Source organism: Cryptotermes secundus, unplaced genomic scaffold, assembly GCF_002891405.2.
Source record: "Cryptotermes secundus unplaced genomic scaffold, Csec_1.0 scaffold369, whole genome shotgun sequence".
NCBI lineage: Eukaryota > Metazoa > Arthropoda > Insecta > Blattodea > Kalotermitidae > Cryptotermes > Cryptotermes secundus.
In genome coordinates, this window is record NW_019725844.1 from 421,153 (window position 1) to 439,978 (window position 18,826).

The 18,826-nt window shown below is 42.9% G+C and overlaps 1 protein-coding gene across 1 annotated transcript in view; it reads right to left on the reverse strand.

Annotated features, from left to right (window-relative positions):
• The window catches only part of LOC111863691 (netrin-3), a 425,919-nt gene that overhangs the window by 37,815 nt on the left and 369,278 nt on the right, over nucleotides 1-18,826 (reverse strand). The window contains exon 4 of the mRNA XM_023850223.2: nucleotides 11,858-11,932. Within this exon, the coding sequence (XP_023705991.1) occupies nucleotides 11,858-11,932 (75 nt within the window). The remainder of the gene's footprint in view (nucleotides 1-11,857; nucleotides 11,933-18,826) is intronic.

Here is an 18,826-nt window from a genome sequence, read left to right on the forward strand (position 1 = left end):
GGACTTGCGACGAGCTGATCACTCGCCCAAGGAGTCCTACCGTCTGTGTAAGATCTAGTAAACCGAAGTGAAACGGAGAGTTTCATGGAGGTAGGCCTAGGCCCTAATTGGGGCTGTAGCGCCACAGGAAAAAAAATATTACTTTCTAAGTATTTTCTGATGATTGACTTTTTCTAATGATTTATTGAAGCTTAGGAAGAAAGGACTTTGAGTTTAAATAATTATATTACTGTGTTACGGTAAGGTGCTGCTGGTACTTACATTCCTTATATAAATTTTTATTTTTATAAGGTTTATTTCATTATAATAATTTTGGAAGTGATTGACATTAATAACCTGCCTATACGGCAATGATGCCAATTTGCCTTTTCTCAAAATCACGTTCCTTTTGAGAATAAGAGTAAAGATTTTGGAAACCATTGTACGCCTCTGAAATTTTAAACGTCGTAGTTTCATAAAAAAAATTAAGATTTGGATATTTCTGAGACTGATTAACTGAATTTGTTGTTATTTGCTCCGTTGCCCTGTTTAGTAGAGGTAATATCATACATTTCGACGCTGATTCAATAATTGATTATTACAGCAATCAGAATTATATAAACTCATTTGAAGTGAATAATTAATATGCAGCTTGATTACTGAGTGTGCAGCAGCTATTTACAAGAGGCGATAAAACTGCTGAAAGACCCTGCACAAGAAGGATGTAAATTGTGAGGGAGAAATCCGCATAGCTGTTAGCTAATCACACAGCGCCGGGACGCTCTTGGGCGACGCCGACAAGGGTAATCTTGCGTACAGCAACTGAATAATTAACTGAGAACATTAGCGGGCATTCCAATCCGCATCCCAGTGGCGGATTTAGGAAGAGGTGGCCAGGTTACAATAACATGGAAGTCAGGGAACCATTGTGTTACACAGAGAGTCACAATGTTCATTATATTTTAGCAGATCTTCAGGATACATCCTACTGCTTAATACTTGTATCAGATGAAAATTTGTTAAATTTATTTATCAGTATGATTCACCAAAGGAACAGTCGTGTAATGTGAACCATTTCCCATCTGAATAAGAATTTATCTTTCTGATGGAGACGCCTGTGGGTGTAAACGAAACCCAGGAACCCGAAGTATAATGATGTATGCGCTTTTTCTGACAGTGAAGAAGTAGGCTCGAATCTCGGCTCGGACATCGACTGACCTGACTGAGGTTTTACGTCGTTTCGTCCAGACCCTCCAGGCAAATGCCACTAAAGCACTAAACCGAAATAGGCCACGACCAGCTCTTGCCACATCCCTTATAATTCAATATTCATTAATCATTTTACCATTCGACGCGGTAGCGTAGCTGATTGAGGCACTGTGCTACAAGCCGGAAGATTTCGGGTTCGATTGCAGATGAGGTCATCGGATTTTTGAATTTACCTAATCCTTCCAGCCGTATTATGGACATGGGATCGACTCAGTCTCTAACAGAAATGAGTATCAAGAATTTTCCTGGGGGTAAAGGGCGGCCGGCGCGTAAGGCTGACAACCTCACCGCCATCTGTGGGCAGAATGTCTCGAAAATGTGAGAGCCTCGACGTCTCACAACCCTATGGGCTTCCTCGGCCTATTACAGGGATAGTTTTACCTTTTACCTTTACCTCAATCTTCTATCATCGTTGTGGGTTAAAACACAGAATTTGGCGCGCTGTTCTGAAACAGGTGGCGTAAATAATCTGTTCAGTGTGTTCAGCGCTGATACATATGAGGCCAGTCAGACGGACGGACATGATTTGCACATAAGACATATTTATTTGTTACTTTAAAGAACGCCTAACAGGCAAGCAACAGCAAAAATATACAAAATAGATAACTTTCAGTCCAGTATGACATACAGGTTTACAACACTTCAGTCTTTATTCGCCTTACATGTTTCGATTCAAAAGAATCATCTTCAGAGGCGCACCACTACGAGCAGGAAACACTGTCACATAAGTTGTTTTAACATTATGAATAGTGCTCACTATATCACAGTTTGCCCTATGCAGACAAATCAAATTAGCAGAAATATACTTGATGTCTGAAATAAATACAGAAGTATTTTATAGGTGAAACAAAGTCACGTGGCAAAGCTCCGGAACAAAACCCACAATACAATAACTACACACATTCTTTCAAAATGTGACTACGTTAAAGAACTTAGGAATAACACAAATTTAGGAAACCAACAAAGCGACGGAATACGGGATGGACGGCCGGGGTTCTCTTCTCCACAGCGTCCAGACCGGCTCTGGGGCACACCCAGCCTCCTGTCCAATGGGTACCGAAGGCTTCTTTCCCTGGGAAAATGCGGGCAGGGCGTGAAGCTGGCCATATCTAGTGCCGAGGTCTAAACTGGTGGAGTTGTACCTCCATCTCCATATGTCTCCATGGCATAGTGCTTAATTAATAACACACAGGAACAAATTTACATTTTAGCTTTAGGTATAACGTGATGATTGTTGTGCGCCTGCTGTGTCATTACGTCAGGTTCCAGTCCGTGGAGGCCTTTTCCGTGACGGGAAGCTAATCACTCACCTCCATCTGTGCTGAGGTCAAGAATGGTGGAGCTATACCTCCACTCCCCTGTATGTATTCGTAGCTTAATATTTAAATAATTGAGCACAGGGTCACTTTTACTTACTTTTGAAACGTTGGTGGCATGTAGACTATTTAGAGAGCACAAGAATCATCAAAAGACCGTCCTCATGTCTCTTCTTCATGTTTGAAGTGCCCCATAGAATTAACAGGCCTTTAATTTGGGTCTGTCTGATGTGAGAGGCCAGAGAAGCATTCGCAATAACCTCACCAACCGCCACTGCAATATTTGTCACCGTTTCATGTTATTACGAGGCTACAAACATAAATCCACCACCTTTCCTCTCACGTTACGGTTATAGCTGATGCTAAATTAGCCGGCCTGCAACAGCTTCCTGTGAGCAGTGTGATGACAGGCCGACAGATGGTAGCCAGCAAGGGGGAGGGGAAGCATGAATGTGAGATTGGAGGTGACTGAAGATCACTGTCTGGAGCTGTCACGCAATATAAGGCGATAGATAGGGAACGGCATTTCGGAGGAACTTGCCGTCTCCATTTTCAGAGTAAAAGGATTTTTGACCTGAAGATGGCACACCCAGCCTCCTCTATCAAATGGATACCGGGACTCACCGCGTGCTGGTTGCGTGTCGTCTGTCGGTACCTAGCTCTGCTTTGTCGGCAGCTGTCGACATTTTGATGAAAAATATTTATTTAAGAGGTTCTGGAAACATGTATATTGTATTTTTAGTTTACTGTCCTTATTAAAAAAAAGTAGGCTTATGCGATCACCATGCTGTCTGTGTATCCCCCCTTATCAAATTTTGAATACTTGAAACACTTTTTATACATCTCGATATGTACACATTGTGTCCAGGTTCTGATAGGATTGTGTTCATTAAAAATATAAGACGTGAATTATTTTAAAAATTTCACTCTTCTTATTCAAAATATTCTCCTTCTGAATCAATACATAGCTGGAATCGATTGAAAAGTTTTCGAAAACAGTCACTATACTCCTTTTGTGGAATCGCATTTAAAACTGCGGTACATTCCCTTTGGATGTCCTGGATGGTGTCGTGACGGTCTCCTTTCATCGTCACTTAACTTTTGGGAATAACCAGAAATTTGCTGGAGCCAAATCTGGCGAATACGGAGGATGATCAAGGACTGTGTTCCCTTTTCTGGCCAAAATATCACGCACGATCTTCTATTTGTGGGGTGGGGCATTGTCGTGGAGGAGCGACCAGGAACCCTGCTCTCGTTCAGGTCGAATTCGAAAAATTCTCGCCCACAAACGATTGAGGACTTAGAGTAATAATCAGAATGCACTTTGAATGATTCCTTTGGAATCGAAGAAAACTGTTAGCAGAGTCTTTATTCGACTCTTTTGCATGCGCACTTTCTTTGGTTTCGGCTGGCTTCGTTGGGCTCAACCACGCTGCACTCTGCCACTTTGTGAGAGGCTCATATTGAAAACACCATGTCTCGTCACCAGTAACAATCGATTTTGTAAATTGTATATCATTTTAGGTGGACCGTAACATGTCTTTGCAGTGTTCAACTCTGGCATGTTTTACATCGCCTGACAGCGCGTTCGGTACAAACCGCGCACAGACCTTCCGTTAGCCCAAAACCTCGGTCAAAATTTGATGCACAGTACTTTTTGGTATTCCCAAAAGCTCCTCGATGAGTCTTGCAGAAACACATCTGTCTGATGAAAGGTTTTCGGTCACTCTTTTCACACTTTCTTCAGTGCGACTTTTTCTCGGCTTTAATGCACGTGAAGCGTCTTCACTGTCCTCCCTACCGTCACGAAATACAGCATACCATCGAAAAATGTTCGAGCGACTCAAACAATCACTACCGTACACACTTTTCATCATTTCGTACGCTTCTCCGGCTGTTTTGCCTAACATCAAACAAAATTTGATGCTGGCGCTCTGTTCAACCGCCATTTGCCGACGAGCGTCAGAACAGTACTGTTACATCCAAGGTCAGAACACATGATGCAGCTATGCTTGCGCTTTGAAATTATAGACAGCCACAGCTGAAACTTCAATAATCTTAACGTCACAACTCGCCAACAGATGGCATTGCAAGGCGCAAAAAAAAAAAGTCCTAATGGATCATGGACACACCGTGTATATCATGGCATCTGTGCCCATCTTAGTGACGTGCTTCATAAATACCTCTCATTATTCACTGTGCCCATATGTGTAACCCACTATCGCTGCTAGGCAAATGCCCGATAAAATCGTTACCACTACAACGAATACATGCGCAACAGTAGAAGAACCGTTGAACGCGTCATTTTCTATGTGGTCCGTTTCATATCAAAGGAAAGTAGACGATTAATTCTTCTCAGAATTTTTTTTCAGGATTGCATATTATGAGTGAATTTGTGAGTAGGAATAGCGGATAACCTGTATTATGAAAAATATTTAATATGTGAAGCAACAGTCCTTGTTTCCTGTTGTTCGCGATCTGATTTCCTGACGTATCAGCACACAGTGCAGACACGCTGGTCTTTTAAGTCTCCGTGTTTGTATGTCGTGAAATAACGACCCTTCAAAATGCGCGATCCGAGTTAGTTAGCGGTTTTAAATTTGTTATTAAAGGGAAACGTTTGTTAGGCATTGCTTTCTGAGGCCTGAGGCTCAAGATATAATTGAAGAAGGTTCTTAAGAATCCGGTAGCGCCAGGCCAGGGGTATCCATGTTTCAAGGCTAAAGCCAGCTTGCCCATGAATTGGTAGTGTGAGCCGTCTTCTGGGATGTGGCGTCGTGTAGATCTTGTGTGAACCGACGTTTCGGAGGAATGTCTGTTCATACACGATGTACACGGCGCCATATCCCAGAAGACGGCATTCTTCATAGTCACCGCCGTGAAAACTTCAAATCTTACAACTTACTTAAAAGACTTATTTTCAGAGTATCAGAGTGCCTTCTTACGCTTACGTTTCTCATGTTTTCGTGAGACTGAAGGAGAGGTCCTCCATATGTTTTTCCGCCCTACAGTGTCGCATCTGATTGGAGTTTTGAAGGATGCAGTTGCGAACACAGCACTGGGGACAAGGATGTCAGTGTAATTAGGCAACACTACACACCTCTAGAGGGAACAATGCACAAGCAACGGGCAATATTACAGATTGCAGAAGTAACACAACGACGGGATTACGAATAGAAAAACAGGCTGCCTCAATAAAACATCTGAAGTAAAGGATACAGATCAAAACAAGTGGACGACGACCCCTTGTGAAGCGTAATAAGAATTAAAAAAAAGGAAATTTTAATAGAAAATGTTAATAGATTTCATGGATTTAAATTAAGCGAACTACAGCGTGTGCTATTTTAGCGCATACCAATTGACTACGAGTATGACGTTTTATATCATGAAGCGTGCAGTCGAATATTTGTGAAGTGCAGCAGTTTTAACATAGAAAGACACCTGAAGATGGCCATTTAGGGCCGAAACATGTTGTGTCGAAAGTGAAAGTGTAAGTGAGAAGGAACAATTTGTTGCATTGTTGACGGACTGTGTAGTGCAATAAACAGTACGTTATATAGTAACACACCATGATGCTTAAATACAGAATGTTATCCCTATATTTACGGTTCACAAGATTTACGCCTGCGCTATTGTTGGGCTCTGATTAGTGGACCACTGAATTCAAACTGCGTGAAACGAAACATTTTCTGTTCCTTCGCTGTCACTGACCTTGTCATTGGAAGATATCCAGTTCCTTTAACTTTTATGATATCCACTTTTTTTTTGTTTGATAATCCTTTTGTCTTGAATGTATGAATGTCTGCAGGAGGGGTAGACCTCCTCGGCCCTCGCACCGCGACCTACAATGGTCCATTGTGCTTATCCTTTTGTCTTGCTTTTATCATTTAGTCTTCACTAAAATGTCCACAGGAAATTGCGTTAACGCATAACCACCTTAACCATGGGGGAAGAAACACCATTTTGAGTACCCTCCGCGTAAGAGAGTAGCTGGCCACCCCTGCTCTGCTTCAACTGACATTTTTGTTTTCCTTAATAGAATAGAATTTTAATTGAGCTATAATATTATCTCGTGGGGACACCCCGACATATAACAGGCTGGCGAACCTCTTCATGGTGTTTCACAATTCACGTCAGACGATCTTCATTTCATATTAATACTGGAAGTCTCTTCCACATCTTTGCGCATGCGTTCCTGAGATTATGTCTACCGTCAACACGAAAGGAAGAGAAATTAAAAAATCAATTTTAAAGTTTTAATTTTGATTTTTATTCCAGCAGTCTTGTCATTAGTCTTCTTTTTCTTATTCTACAGAATACGTTAAGCGGTAGATCCTGAGAGCTATTGAGAGCATGTAGAATTCTCAATGTGTTTTAATTTCTTACATTAAGTTATAACCTGGCTGGGGGAAAACTAATTTTTCTTACTCGATTTGTATAGCTATAACTCATTTTTCAAAGCAATTAAACAAGGAATGGGAGATTCGTTGTTTTGTTTTGGCTCTGGAAATTGATACAGGAGATTCGAATTAAAATTCAGAATTCCTGCGGGATCATAGCAGAATGCAGTCAGGCCTACGTATTCTGTAACAATATAATGTAGGGATAGGCCATGCCATAACGGAGGTGCTTAGTATCCGACTTCCCACAGCGGCGGCCCGGGTTCGAGCCCGGGTCATGTCATGTGGGATTTGTGGTGGACAAAGTGACACCGTGGCAGGTTTTCTCCTAATACTTCGGTCTTCCCTGCCAATTCGTATTCCACCAACTGCTCCACAATCACCCTCACCTATCACCTGGGGCTGGTACAATAGGCCAGAAGTGGCCACAGTACAAGCGACTTAGTCCCACCCCACTAGCAATAAAAAATAGAGTCTAAACTGGCGGGTGGACGACCGAAGAGTCGGCGTTCGATTCCCGGCAGAATCAAGACAGTTCGATCTTATCCAGGGATGAAGCAACGATTACGTCAAACTGGCCACTTATTTCCATCCAGCGCTGCGTTTTAGAATGATGGAGCTATACAATCACTCCTCCATGTCTTCATGACGTACTGCATAATTAATTAAGCACAGAAATAACTTTGTCTTTTACTTCATTGAGTGCAAGACGGCATGCTTTATGACTTATGGGGTATCAAATATGGTAAGCGTTTTCCCTGAAACTTTTAGCCAGCTTTTGAAACGGATCCCAGTGAACAGTAAACTAAACTATTCAAGGTTTTTAACCAGAAGTGACATTAAATATTACAACAATGATTTCATTTTATTACATTTTACAACCTGAACAGGTAATCTGGAATTACTAGCTACTTTTCTTTCATGTAAATATTGTTACAGCCAGTTAGAGTGATTGACTGCGTGTAAAGAAAGCGAACAAAACATTAAAAGCGTCCCTGCGGGGTGCATTTCCGATTTCTTGCAACATGGCAGCCTGCTGGCCTGCTCCTCCAAACTAAACGTCATGCTGCACACACGTGTCGCAACGTAGCCGCCAGCACCAATATCAGAGTACCCGTTTATCACATTCATAATCATCACGATATACGTCACAGGTCCCTACGAGGAAATATCTGATGGAGATGCCGCCACAGCGAAATTTGAAACGATTATTTAAAATTTATTCTGTTGCATTTAACACCTTCTTGAAGATGCCGTCTTCCGGAATGTGGTGTCTTGCAGATTTAGTGTGAACCGACGTTTCGGAGTAATATATTGCCTCCATCTTCAGGGTAGAAAGATCTGCGAACGAGGAACCAACGTGATCAGGTGGCTCTAGTCTGCACTTGCTCACGCTGGTTCCTCGTTCGCCGATCTTTCTACCCTGAAGATGGAGGTAATATATTACTCCGAAACGTCGGTTCACACAAAATTTGCAAGGCGCCACATCCAAGAAGACGGCATTCTTCATAGTCACCGCCGTGGAAACCTCAAATCTTACATAACCCCTTCATCCTCGATTATCTGTGTTTGTATGTGTGTTTAAATAAATGCAGTTTCTTTGTCCCTTCTCAGCTCTTAAGAATCTTGGCTTTTTACGCTGGTGCTTTAGACCTGACGGTACATCCGAAACTGTCGAAGTGAGGTCCGGGTCTATAAAGCATCTTCATACTTTCAACAATGAATTTCATTTGTGGTTCATAAAGAAATAGGACAGATGCATTTGGCTCGGGACGAGGAAAAGCTATATATATATATATAAGGAACAGGGAATATCTGAGCAACCACTACCTTCTTAGGGATGTATCACCGTGGAATTTGTTACCGTTGACTGTAAGATTATATGACAAAAATAACAGATGGAAAATGGCATTACGCCTTGAATATATTGCGTTGTCATTAATGGGTTTTGATTTCATTAGGCTTCGAATGAATTACATTAACATTAACATGTTATAATATCACACTTGAATAAATTATGTTATCTTTTCTTGTGTCTAAACTGAAAATATCGGACAGCATTTTCGCACATTCGGGAATATAGCGAATATTTCTTTAGACTTCTGTTCAAGCCAGTTGGGTCTCAAAATAACTAAAGATAAATATGAAGCTACGAAGGGCGTTTACAAACGCAGAGACAGCAATCCACGCACATGGAGGCCACTTAACGAAAATCTAGGCAGGAATATTGAGTTCCATATTTTTGATTTAGTGATCTCGTTGTTTTTAATATTTTTATAAGTGTAACGCTTTTTACCACCTCTGTGGGCTATTGGTCAGAGTTCCTAGCTACAGATCCCGAGATCCGGGTTCGATTCCCGGCGCTACCAGATTTTCTGAGAAGTAGTGGTTCTGGAACGGGGTCCACTCAGCCTCGTGAGGATAATTGAGGAACTATTTCAAGGAAATAGCGGCTCCGGTCTAGAAAACCGAAAGTAACGGCCGTGGGGATCCGTTATGCTGACCACGCGACACCCTCTATCGCTAAAGTTGTCACTAACTTCGCCGACAAGCGGCAGTCGCTCGGTCGGTCGGTATAATTCGCTTGCGGACTAAACCCACGAAGATTGTTTGTTTGTAACACTTTTTACCATGTGGTTAATCCAGTTACCGTTTAAGTACGGTTAAATGCTAGCATAAACTACTCTCTGCAAATATATGTGCAGCTAAATTTTCACTTCCGGAACTGAAATAACTCTACATGTGATTGACAATAATTAGAATGTGTGACATTTCACGTTCTTGCGGCAGTCTTCTGGAATGTGACACCATATAATTTGATATAACTGTCCCTGTCTTCAGCTCGTTTCTGTTCTTATACTCAGGAAATGTAAGTAACGGAGTCCTCCAAGACTTTGGTAGAAACTTACCAGAATATAGGGCATAATATCTCATAAAATAATTTTTTAAAATTAATTGAATAATTTCACGTCTGCGTTACGTTACTTAATCCACCGAAACCAATTGTTATCTTGACGGGAATGCGACCCACTTCATTCATTCATTCATTGTTGGAGGAGGTGGGTTTCCCCATGCACTTAGACCAGTTATTGGTCCATTGTGCATCCCCCTTTAATTTCTACTGTCTCCATACCCTACCGGTAGTGGTGCCCGTTATCAGTCCCTTTCTGCCAGAGAGGTCGGCCCTCATCTGGCAGTGGTACCTAATACTTTCCCCATCTACCGGAGGCATTGGAAACTACTTGGGCGGGAAAATTTGCCTAATTTAGCTCAGAGGTCTCCTAGAGATATGAGGTTCGTTTACTTGCCATAAATCTACGACACGGGACCCACGGCTGAAAGTCCCTCCCGGAAAACTTGTTCCCTGAATTTTTTCCGCCCTTAAAAATTCCACGACCTCCGCCGGGTTTGAACCCGCGTACCTTGAGTCATGAGGTGGGAACGTTACCCCTAGACTACGGAATGCGACCCACTTACTGTTAACTATAAGAAACCATAATATTGCATCGTGTTTAGGTTTCAAAATGTCTTTCTGTTAAGCTTGACCTCTGATTTCTCGAAGCCTTCCATAGATGTAATGTTCGAAGAAAGAAGAGTTTTGCCGTAGCATATGAGAATGTGTCGGAAGCAAATTCACGTGGGACTATTTTCTCAGTCTAGAAAGGCGTCAGCAAAAGTCAAAAAGGGAAGACAAATTTCATTAGTTGCGACACGACTGCCCCTTGCTTCCTCCTTATATTGCTGTGTTCTCTGGGGAGCAGTTCCTTTAGGGCCGTTTCCTATGAGGTCCGCAACCTCGCAGTAAGCAGAGGATAGAATGAAGACGCTTGGCGTGTTATGGTTATATGCAGACGTGACTTGACCATTGCATTCTACACGGAGACAGTGGCTACAGCGACAATAGTGTAGCCGTGAGTTGCCGTGGTGCAGACACACCCGTAGTCTTCGGGGAGCCAGTCACGTGGCTAGACTAAATTAAAGCCAACTTGCATAACAACAGATGGAATATTTACATGTGAACAGGACTTCATGGTAGAGTAGGTGGCATACTTTTCTCATTTTCGGGGCGAATAAACTTCAAGTCTCGGCACGAAGACGGACATCATAGGGTTTACGTGATTTTTCTCAGTTTTCCTTCACATTGTTTCTGTTTCATAATTCACTTATCATATACAGTATCAGGAATTATCCTGGGGGTAAAACGCGGCTGGTGCGTAAGGCTGACAACATTATCGCCATCTGTGAGCCGATTGTCTAGTGAAAATGTGGGAGCCCTGACTCTCTCAACCCTACGGGTCTTCACAGCCTGTTACAGGGATAACTTCACCTTAATTCGCTAATTCGCTTAGTGGGGGGTGGAGCCCAACTGGGTCCACTCGGCACGGCGGCCACTGATCAGCCTATTGTAGCCTGTTTCGGGTGATTATTATGATGGAGAGTTTGGTGGAATGAAGATTGGCAGAGGAAACCGAAGTACTCGAGAAAATCCGCCCCAGCACCACTTTGTCCACCACAAATCTCACTTGACCAGACCCGGGATAGAACCCGGACCACCGTGGTGGGAAGCCAGCGACTAACCACTTGAACTATGGCGCAACTTCACCTGTACCTGTTCTCTACGAAACTTGAATACGCAATATTACGTAGAAAAACCCTGCATATATTCATATTGCGTTGGAAATAGAATGTAATAAGCTTTTAATTGTGACGCAACGGACATCACTAACGATGACGCAACCTCTTTCCCAGAAAAGACGATGTTTGCCTATGCCACTGATTGCCCTCCTACATTTTTACTTTTACGACAAAATAAACTTTCCAGCTTTCAAAAACTGAACTGCCTCAAGTTGAGCAAAGCAATTAAAGTAACTGAAAACAACAGCACTTACTTACCTCTTCCGCCTCCCGCACCCCCGCCACCTTCGTCACTCCCCGCTGTTGCTTGTGTGTTCGAGATCTTTGGGATTTCTGTGGACAAAGAAACATATGCAACATATGCACCGTTTTGTTTGCATCGCATTCGTAAATACTGAAGCAACATTTGAATTTACTCTCAGAAACGTCAAGTGGTGGTTCTGGAATTGATAGTTCCCTGACCCTAACGGAAAATATACAGAATTAGTCTGGGCATGTCAGATTAATATTCAGCCAGAAGGGGAAGTCAGACTTTGCTCACCTGCTCTATACATGTTCGGAACTTACTCATAATGACTGAATGCATTTTAACAACCCAGCCGCTCACCACATTTTTTGGGGTTCCAAGATGTAAGTAATTTTTTTATTGCTAGTGGGGTGGGACTTAGTCCCTTGTACTGCGGCCACTTCTAGCCTATTGTATCAGCCCCAGATGATAGGTGAGGGTGATTGTGGAGCAGATGGTGCCATGAAGATTTGCAGGGGAAACCGAAGTACTCGGAGAAAACCTGCCCCAGCGCCACTTTGTCCATCACAAATCCCACTTGACCAGTCCCGGGATCGAACCCGGGCCGCCTCAGTGGGAAAAGCCAGCGACTAGCCGCTTGAGCTATGGCGCGGCCTGAGATGTAAGTAACTAAGCCATCAGTTGAACTTACTGAAACTTTGATGCCTATCTACCAAACTACACGGTGTCACACCCCAGAGAACAGGAATCTTCATAGTCACCGCTGTAGGAACCTCAAATCTCACTTAGTTTTAATGATTTTAAATGAAATGTTAAACGCTCCTGAACCACCACGTGACATTAATATTGTGAAATACAATTTCATCAGCTTAACAAATTAACTAATTTCATGGCGCTGAGTCATTTTTCTGATGCCGTCAGTTGGTCAGCTAATCAAAAATTTCCCAGAATTTTACGGAATTCTGAACTTCGTTACCGTTTTCATGGGAACCCTGAAACAACTTAAACGCTATGCATTCTTTAAAACTAGCTTATAAGTAGCAGCTACTGTACGTGAGCCGGCCAAATAATTCTCACTGGCGGTGGGGATATGAAGTGCTAGCGCACTCACCCCTGCCACCATACCTTGCCTGCTGCACCTCCTCGCCTAACAATATTAAGCCAGCAATTCAGTCTTACGAGGGGAAAAGTGGTGGGGGTAGTAAGGGATGCGTAGAAAAGAACTTGGGGGGGATGATCCATGGAAATTCTTTGCCCGTTTCCAATATAGCTCGAGTTCATTTCACACACAAGTGTAACTTGTCGTTAATCACATAACAATGATTATCGCCACTATTCCTTATTGACAACTGGTACACCAACAGAAAGTAAAAAGAAACGACATGAAACTTCAGAACCTAACCATCCAGAGGCATATTGAAAATCAATATATCTACATTACAGAAAAACAGAGTTTCCAATGATATGTAATTTAACAGAGACCTGAGATAGCTCAATCTGTATAGCCAGGGCTCGATTCCCAGCTGGGGCAAGGTCTTTCGCTTCTCCATACCGTCCAGACCGGCTCTTGGGACCATCCGTTCTCCGCTCCTACGTGTAACGGAAGGAGGCTATTTCATCGTGGGTAAATCGGCAGAGGAAGGGGAAGGCGACCACTACCACCTAATGTCGAGGTCAAGAATGGTGGAAATATACCTTCACTCCCCCATACGTCTCCATGGCATAGTGCTTAATTAAGCACGGGAACAATTTTACCTTTTCTTTTTCCTTAGCACTACAGCCCCAGTGGGCCTAGGCCTACCTCCATGAACTTCTCCGTTCACTTCGGTTTTTCTAGATCTTACACATTCGGTAGGACTCCTTGTGCGGGTGATCAGCTCGTCGCAAGGCCTCTACCTGTATACAAACACAGAAAAACGCACACACACAAACAAAACATCCATGCCCTGAGTGGGATTCGAACCCACGATCCCGATTTCCGAGCGAGCGAAGGCAGTGCATGCCTTAGACCGCTCGGCTACCGTGGCCGGCACATTTACCTTTACCTTACGTAATTTAACGAACAGCTTTAAAGCGTAATGGTGACACTCTACGGGCAACACTTTGACATTTCTGTTCTGCTTCTCTGAATGCACCTTTCCGGCCTTCAGGCGTCTTGTCACAGTAGAGTAGAACTGCGCTATTGCGTGGGTGTCAGGGGACTGAAGAGCCGCCATATCGGCAGCCCACGCTGTTTCCGGTAGTACCGCGAGAAATAATTTCTTTAACGTGAAGTTTTCGTTTATAACAAAGTTAATATAAAATTACAGTAAAATAGTATCGAAGTTAGGTTTATTTAAACTTAGGCTTTATTTAAACGATGTTTTTAAAATAATCCCATATTTTCTTTTGGCGCAACAGCTGATGGCGTTTCTTGGCCGAATACTTCTTAAAAGTAAGTAAGTAAAAGTAAAGGTATACCTGTAACAGGCCGTGGAGGCCCACACGTTGTGAGATGTTGAGGTTCCCACATTATCTAGACAATCGGCTCATAGATGGCGGCAAAGGTTGTCAGCTCTACGCGCCGGCGTCCCTTTACCGCCAAGAATATTCCTGGTACTCATTTCTGTTAGAGGTTGAGTCGACCCCAGGGCCATAGTGAGGCTGGAAGGATTAGGTCAATTGAAAAAAATCCAATGACCTCATCGGGACTTGAACCCGCGACCGGCTTGTAGCATAGTGCCTCAATGTTTTGTAAATGTAGAAGAAGGAGACCATCACAGTTACCGTGTCTTTATAGATCATTGAAAGTCGCAGTGCGGGGGCCGGTTTTCATGGCCCACCCCTTAAGGGGCTCATACACGTACGAGTCTGGCTCGTGAGTCGGGTTCCAATGAGCCAAACTCGTTCGTGTGTGGGTCGCAAAGTTGGGAGTCAGCTCACGCATTTGTGGTGAAATTAATCCGAGCCCGGCTCCCGAGTCAAGCTCGCCGAGCCGGAATCGCGAGCCAGACTCGTACGTGTATGGACCCCTTTACATACATTACATTACCCTGTCTTTCCATCAAATTAATCACTTCAGTGATACTATCCAATACTTTTTTAAATTTAGGGATCTCAGTCTCATACAGTCCTTCAATCTTTCTGTCATCATCCACACAAATTCCAGCACTGCGGGCCTTTCCCGCAGCTCAAGCAGAGAAGCATCGGTATCTCCTTAGCAAACCACCGATCAGGTGCAAGGTCATATTAATCACTCAGAGCGACCGAATAGACGTAGTCGTTTGAAAGGAGTTGTTTACGAAGAAAAGAAATCACAGTATAATTAGAAACAAAGTTGTTTGCAAGGAATATAAGTGGAACCGTTTTGAGAGACACGACTAAACCCGCGGTATAGCGAGGCGCATTATAATGTAGTTTTACTGTAGTTTCTGCAATGCAATGCAGGTTTCCTGCACAGACACGCTAGTAGGAAGTGATTTAGCAACTTGAAAGTTCTGTTTCCATGCACACAGGCGATATTTCAGCGTTCATAACAGCCGCTAACACGACTCCCTTGTCGCTTCAGTACAGCAGCTCTCTTTCTGACGCTTTTAAACTGAGCAGCAAAACGCGTAGTCATGACAAGCACAAAAATGAATAAAGGAAGATTGTAATTTGTGGTGAGTGTCGGAACACTAATGGATTGTTGGAACTTCGTCTGAGTTACGATCTCACGGCCTCTACTCCAGGATGAAAGTAACGGCGATGATACAAGTCTTTCTGGATAGTCAAAAGTCATTTCACAGACAGGTACACAAGGCGCTTCCCACTTGAAGGAATGCACGTCAGTATTGAAGTCCATATTTACTGTAATTATGAAAGTGGAATAACAGCCTTAATTGAAAATTAGCTACTTCTTTTATTTCCTTACCATCAGCTTTTAAATACAACTGAGATCTTTCTTTGACCGCGTCTGTGGTCTAGTGGTCAGATTTCCTGGCTACAGATACAGGGCGTTACCAGATTTTCTGAACGGGTTTCAGTCAGCCTCGTGAGGATAACTGAGGAGTGATTTCAGGGAAATAGCAGCTCCGGTATAGAAAACCGAGATTAACGGCTGTGGGGATCCGTTGCGCTGACCAAGTGACACTTTCTATCCGCAAAAGTTGGCACTAACTTCGCCGACAAGCGGCGGTCTCCCGGTCGGTATAGTTCGCTTGCGGACTACAGACCATGGAGTTTGTTTGAGATATTCATTGACACTCTTTTATAAATAATGCTGCACGCCTCTTCAGTGTACTTCCTGAGTTGATTCGCGTTACTGATCTTCGTGTGTATCCTATGTACATTTCCACCCCACGGGAAAGACTATATTTATGTCAGATCCGGTGATCCTGTTGGCCACTCACTGGAACCTCTGTTTCTACTCACTTTTCCGGTAAGCTCTGTTCAAAGACGAACGGGGGGTTTGTTCACTCGAAAATGCGAAGGATTGCATCCTGCGTGAATTTTTAGGTAGCTCATATCATTTACATGTATGATTTTCGGTTACCAGTCCTTCAGAACTGTAGAAGGAAGCGTCAGCGCACACAGAAACTCGGTCGAAATTGTAACGTAGGAATCTGCTACGTTTCAGTAAAACCAGTTCTGTCTCTTAATGTGATCAGACTCTTTGAAATTCGTCTAATCAGGTCATATTTTTTTTTTTCATTAGATCATCTGGAAAATAGCATCACTCGTTTAGAAAAATGTCATAGAAGTGCAAACTTCTGAGTGTACTATCTTAGAGAAACCATTTCAGTCCAGATCAATACAGCGGATGTTTGATTGAAGCGCAGTGCTACTTCCTTTTGAGTCGATTTCCATAGACATCGAACAATAGCCCGAGAAGCTGGCAACTTGTTCTCTTCTGTTGTCACACTAACAGATATTCCAATCCTGTGCGCATATGTAACTGAAAATACTTGGGTCGAAAATTGAAGAAGCTGCCCATGTGAGTGCTTAAATTTCAGATGGTCCAAGACAACATCGTTCCTGAAGTCTTGGAGGTCTTCAANTTGGAGGTCTTCAAAGTGGTAATTACTTAGACTCTAGCATTCCGGTTTGTGACATCGTGTGTAATCTTGCAGAGGAACACCGAGTTTGGGGAAAAACATATTGCCTCCATTTTCAGGGTTGCGTATTATCATCCTGCAACCCAGATCATGGAGGCAGCATTTTCTTACGAAACGTTGGTATCCGTCTGCAAGGCGCCACAGTCCGGAATGCTATAACGAAACGACTTCGATGCAATTATTTCTGTACTACGTTTTTACAACAGACATTATTTCTGGTGTATTAAGGTTCCTGCCCGTTTGGCAATAATGAAATCAGATTACGCTGGACAAATACGGCGATGGCAGTGACACGACACAGGACAGTGAAGAGGAGGCACATTAGGGAGAACGGCTACCAAGTGTGCGGACACTTACGCATCTCCCAGTCTAATACATTTTTGAAATGCTGTGGCGAGAATAATGATTTTCATTATAATTTCTTTCCTCACTCCATAACGCCTTCATAATTTCGAGGATTGATCTGGTACTGAATAGAAGACAGCAAGGTGGAGGTCCTTTCCATAGCGTTGCGGAATTTTAGCTAAAACTTAAAATTGTCCATGTGTTTAATTAACTATCACGCCATGAAGATGTTTGGGGGAGTAGAGGTAGGGCTCCATCATTTTTACCTCGGCACCAGATGGAGATAAGTGGTCAGCTTCAAGCCCCGGACGCTTTACCTCAGGGTAAAGATCCCCAGGTATCCGTTTGATGGGAGACTTGTTGGTTCTCAGACGGTCTGGAAGCTAGGGAGAAGAGAAACGGCTCTTACCCCTGCTGGAAATCGAACCACGGCCATCCAGCCCGTAACCCATCTCTTCGCCGACGGAGCTATCCCGGCTCCCGGAGCTTTATATAGCGTTGTACATTGCAGAAAAAAATTAATGTTACAATTTCAGATTCTTTTGTCGTAAATTCTGAACTCGACTGTACATACATGATAAGATTATGAATTGGCTGGACAGATAAATGCAACAGGAAGACTTAATTCATGCACAACCTGTGTCTTTTTACGCAATTCTGTTTTTGTAATCGAAGCTATTTTTTTTATATTTTCCTTTAAAACGAACTGAATTATGGAAGTCTGACCATGCCTACTTACACTGCCGTGAAATCACTTCTATTTTGATCTCAACACGACCACATTCTTGTTTTGGGGGCGGGGGAAAGATGGTACGCCTGCAGCCACATTTCACACATGAACAGAATATACGGCTTCAAGCCCCCAGGGCAATGTATTCATCTCAAGCATTCGCTATACAAAGTAGGTCTACCACTTCTGACCTAACTCAGTTAACGTTCCTTGTCTCATAGACAACGGTATCGCTACTTAAATTAGCAACTAGCAGCAGTTGCTGGCAAGGCTTGCTGCGGCATTGCAAATGGTCAGGTGTTGTTGGATAGATGGAAAGTAATAAAACACTAGCGTGCTCTAACAGATATGGTTAGATTGCGCGCCATATTTTTGATATGCCTATATTTCTGTACATTATTCAGTGCTGTCATCATTCAACTCATATGGTCAAAGCATCTAATCAGTTTAAGTCAATTAAACTACTAGTTTAATTATCTCTGTACAAAATACTATACACAATTGTATTAAATATATAGTTAAGAAGAACTAAGTAGACTGGTTCCAGATGCTGTAATTCATAACTTCTTCATAAATTCAATTTAGATTTTATAATTCATTCTGGAATGTCGATTCCTTAAAAAAAATGTACTTGAATTACAACTTGTTGGTCGTTAACCAGTGCTTGGCAGGCAAGATGTTGCCTACTGGCGAGTCTAGAAGCCGCCATCTTGTCGTGCTGTATACATCCGGTGTTCAGTCCGCGACAGCTCAACGGCTGAACCCCAGCAATTGGTTTGTTCATTAAGAGTTGAAATCTCAACAACCTCAGACTTCTAAGTTATAAAAAA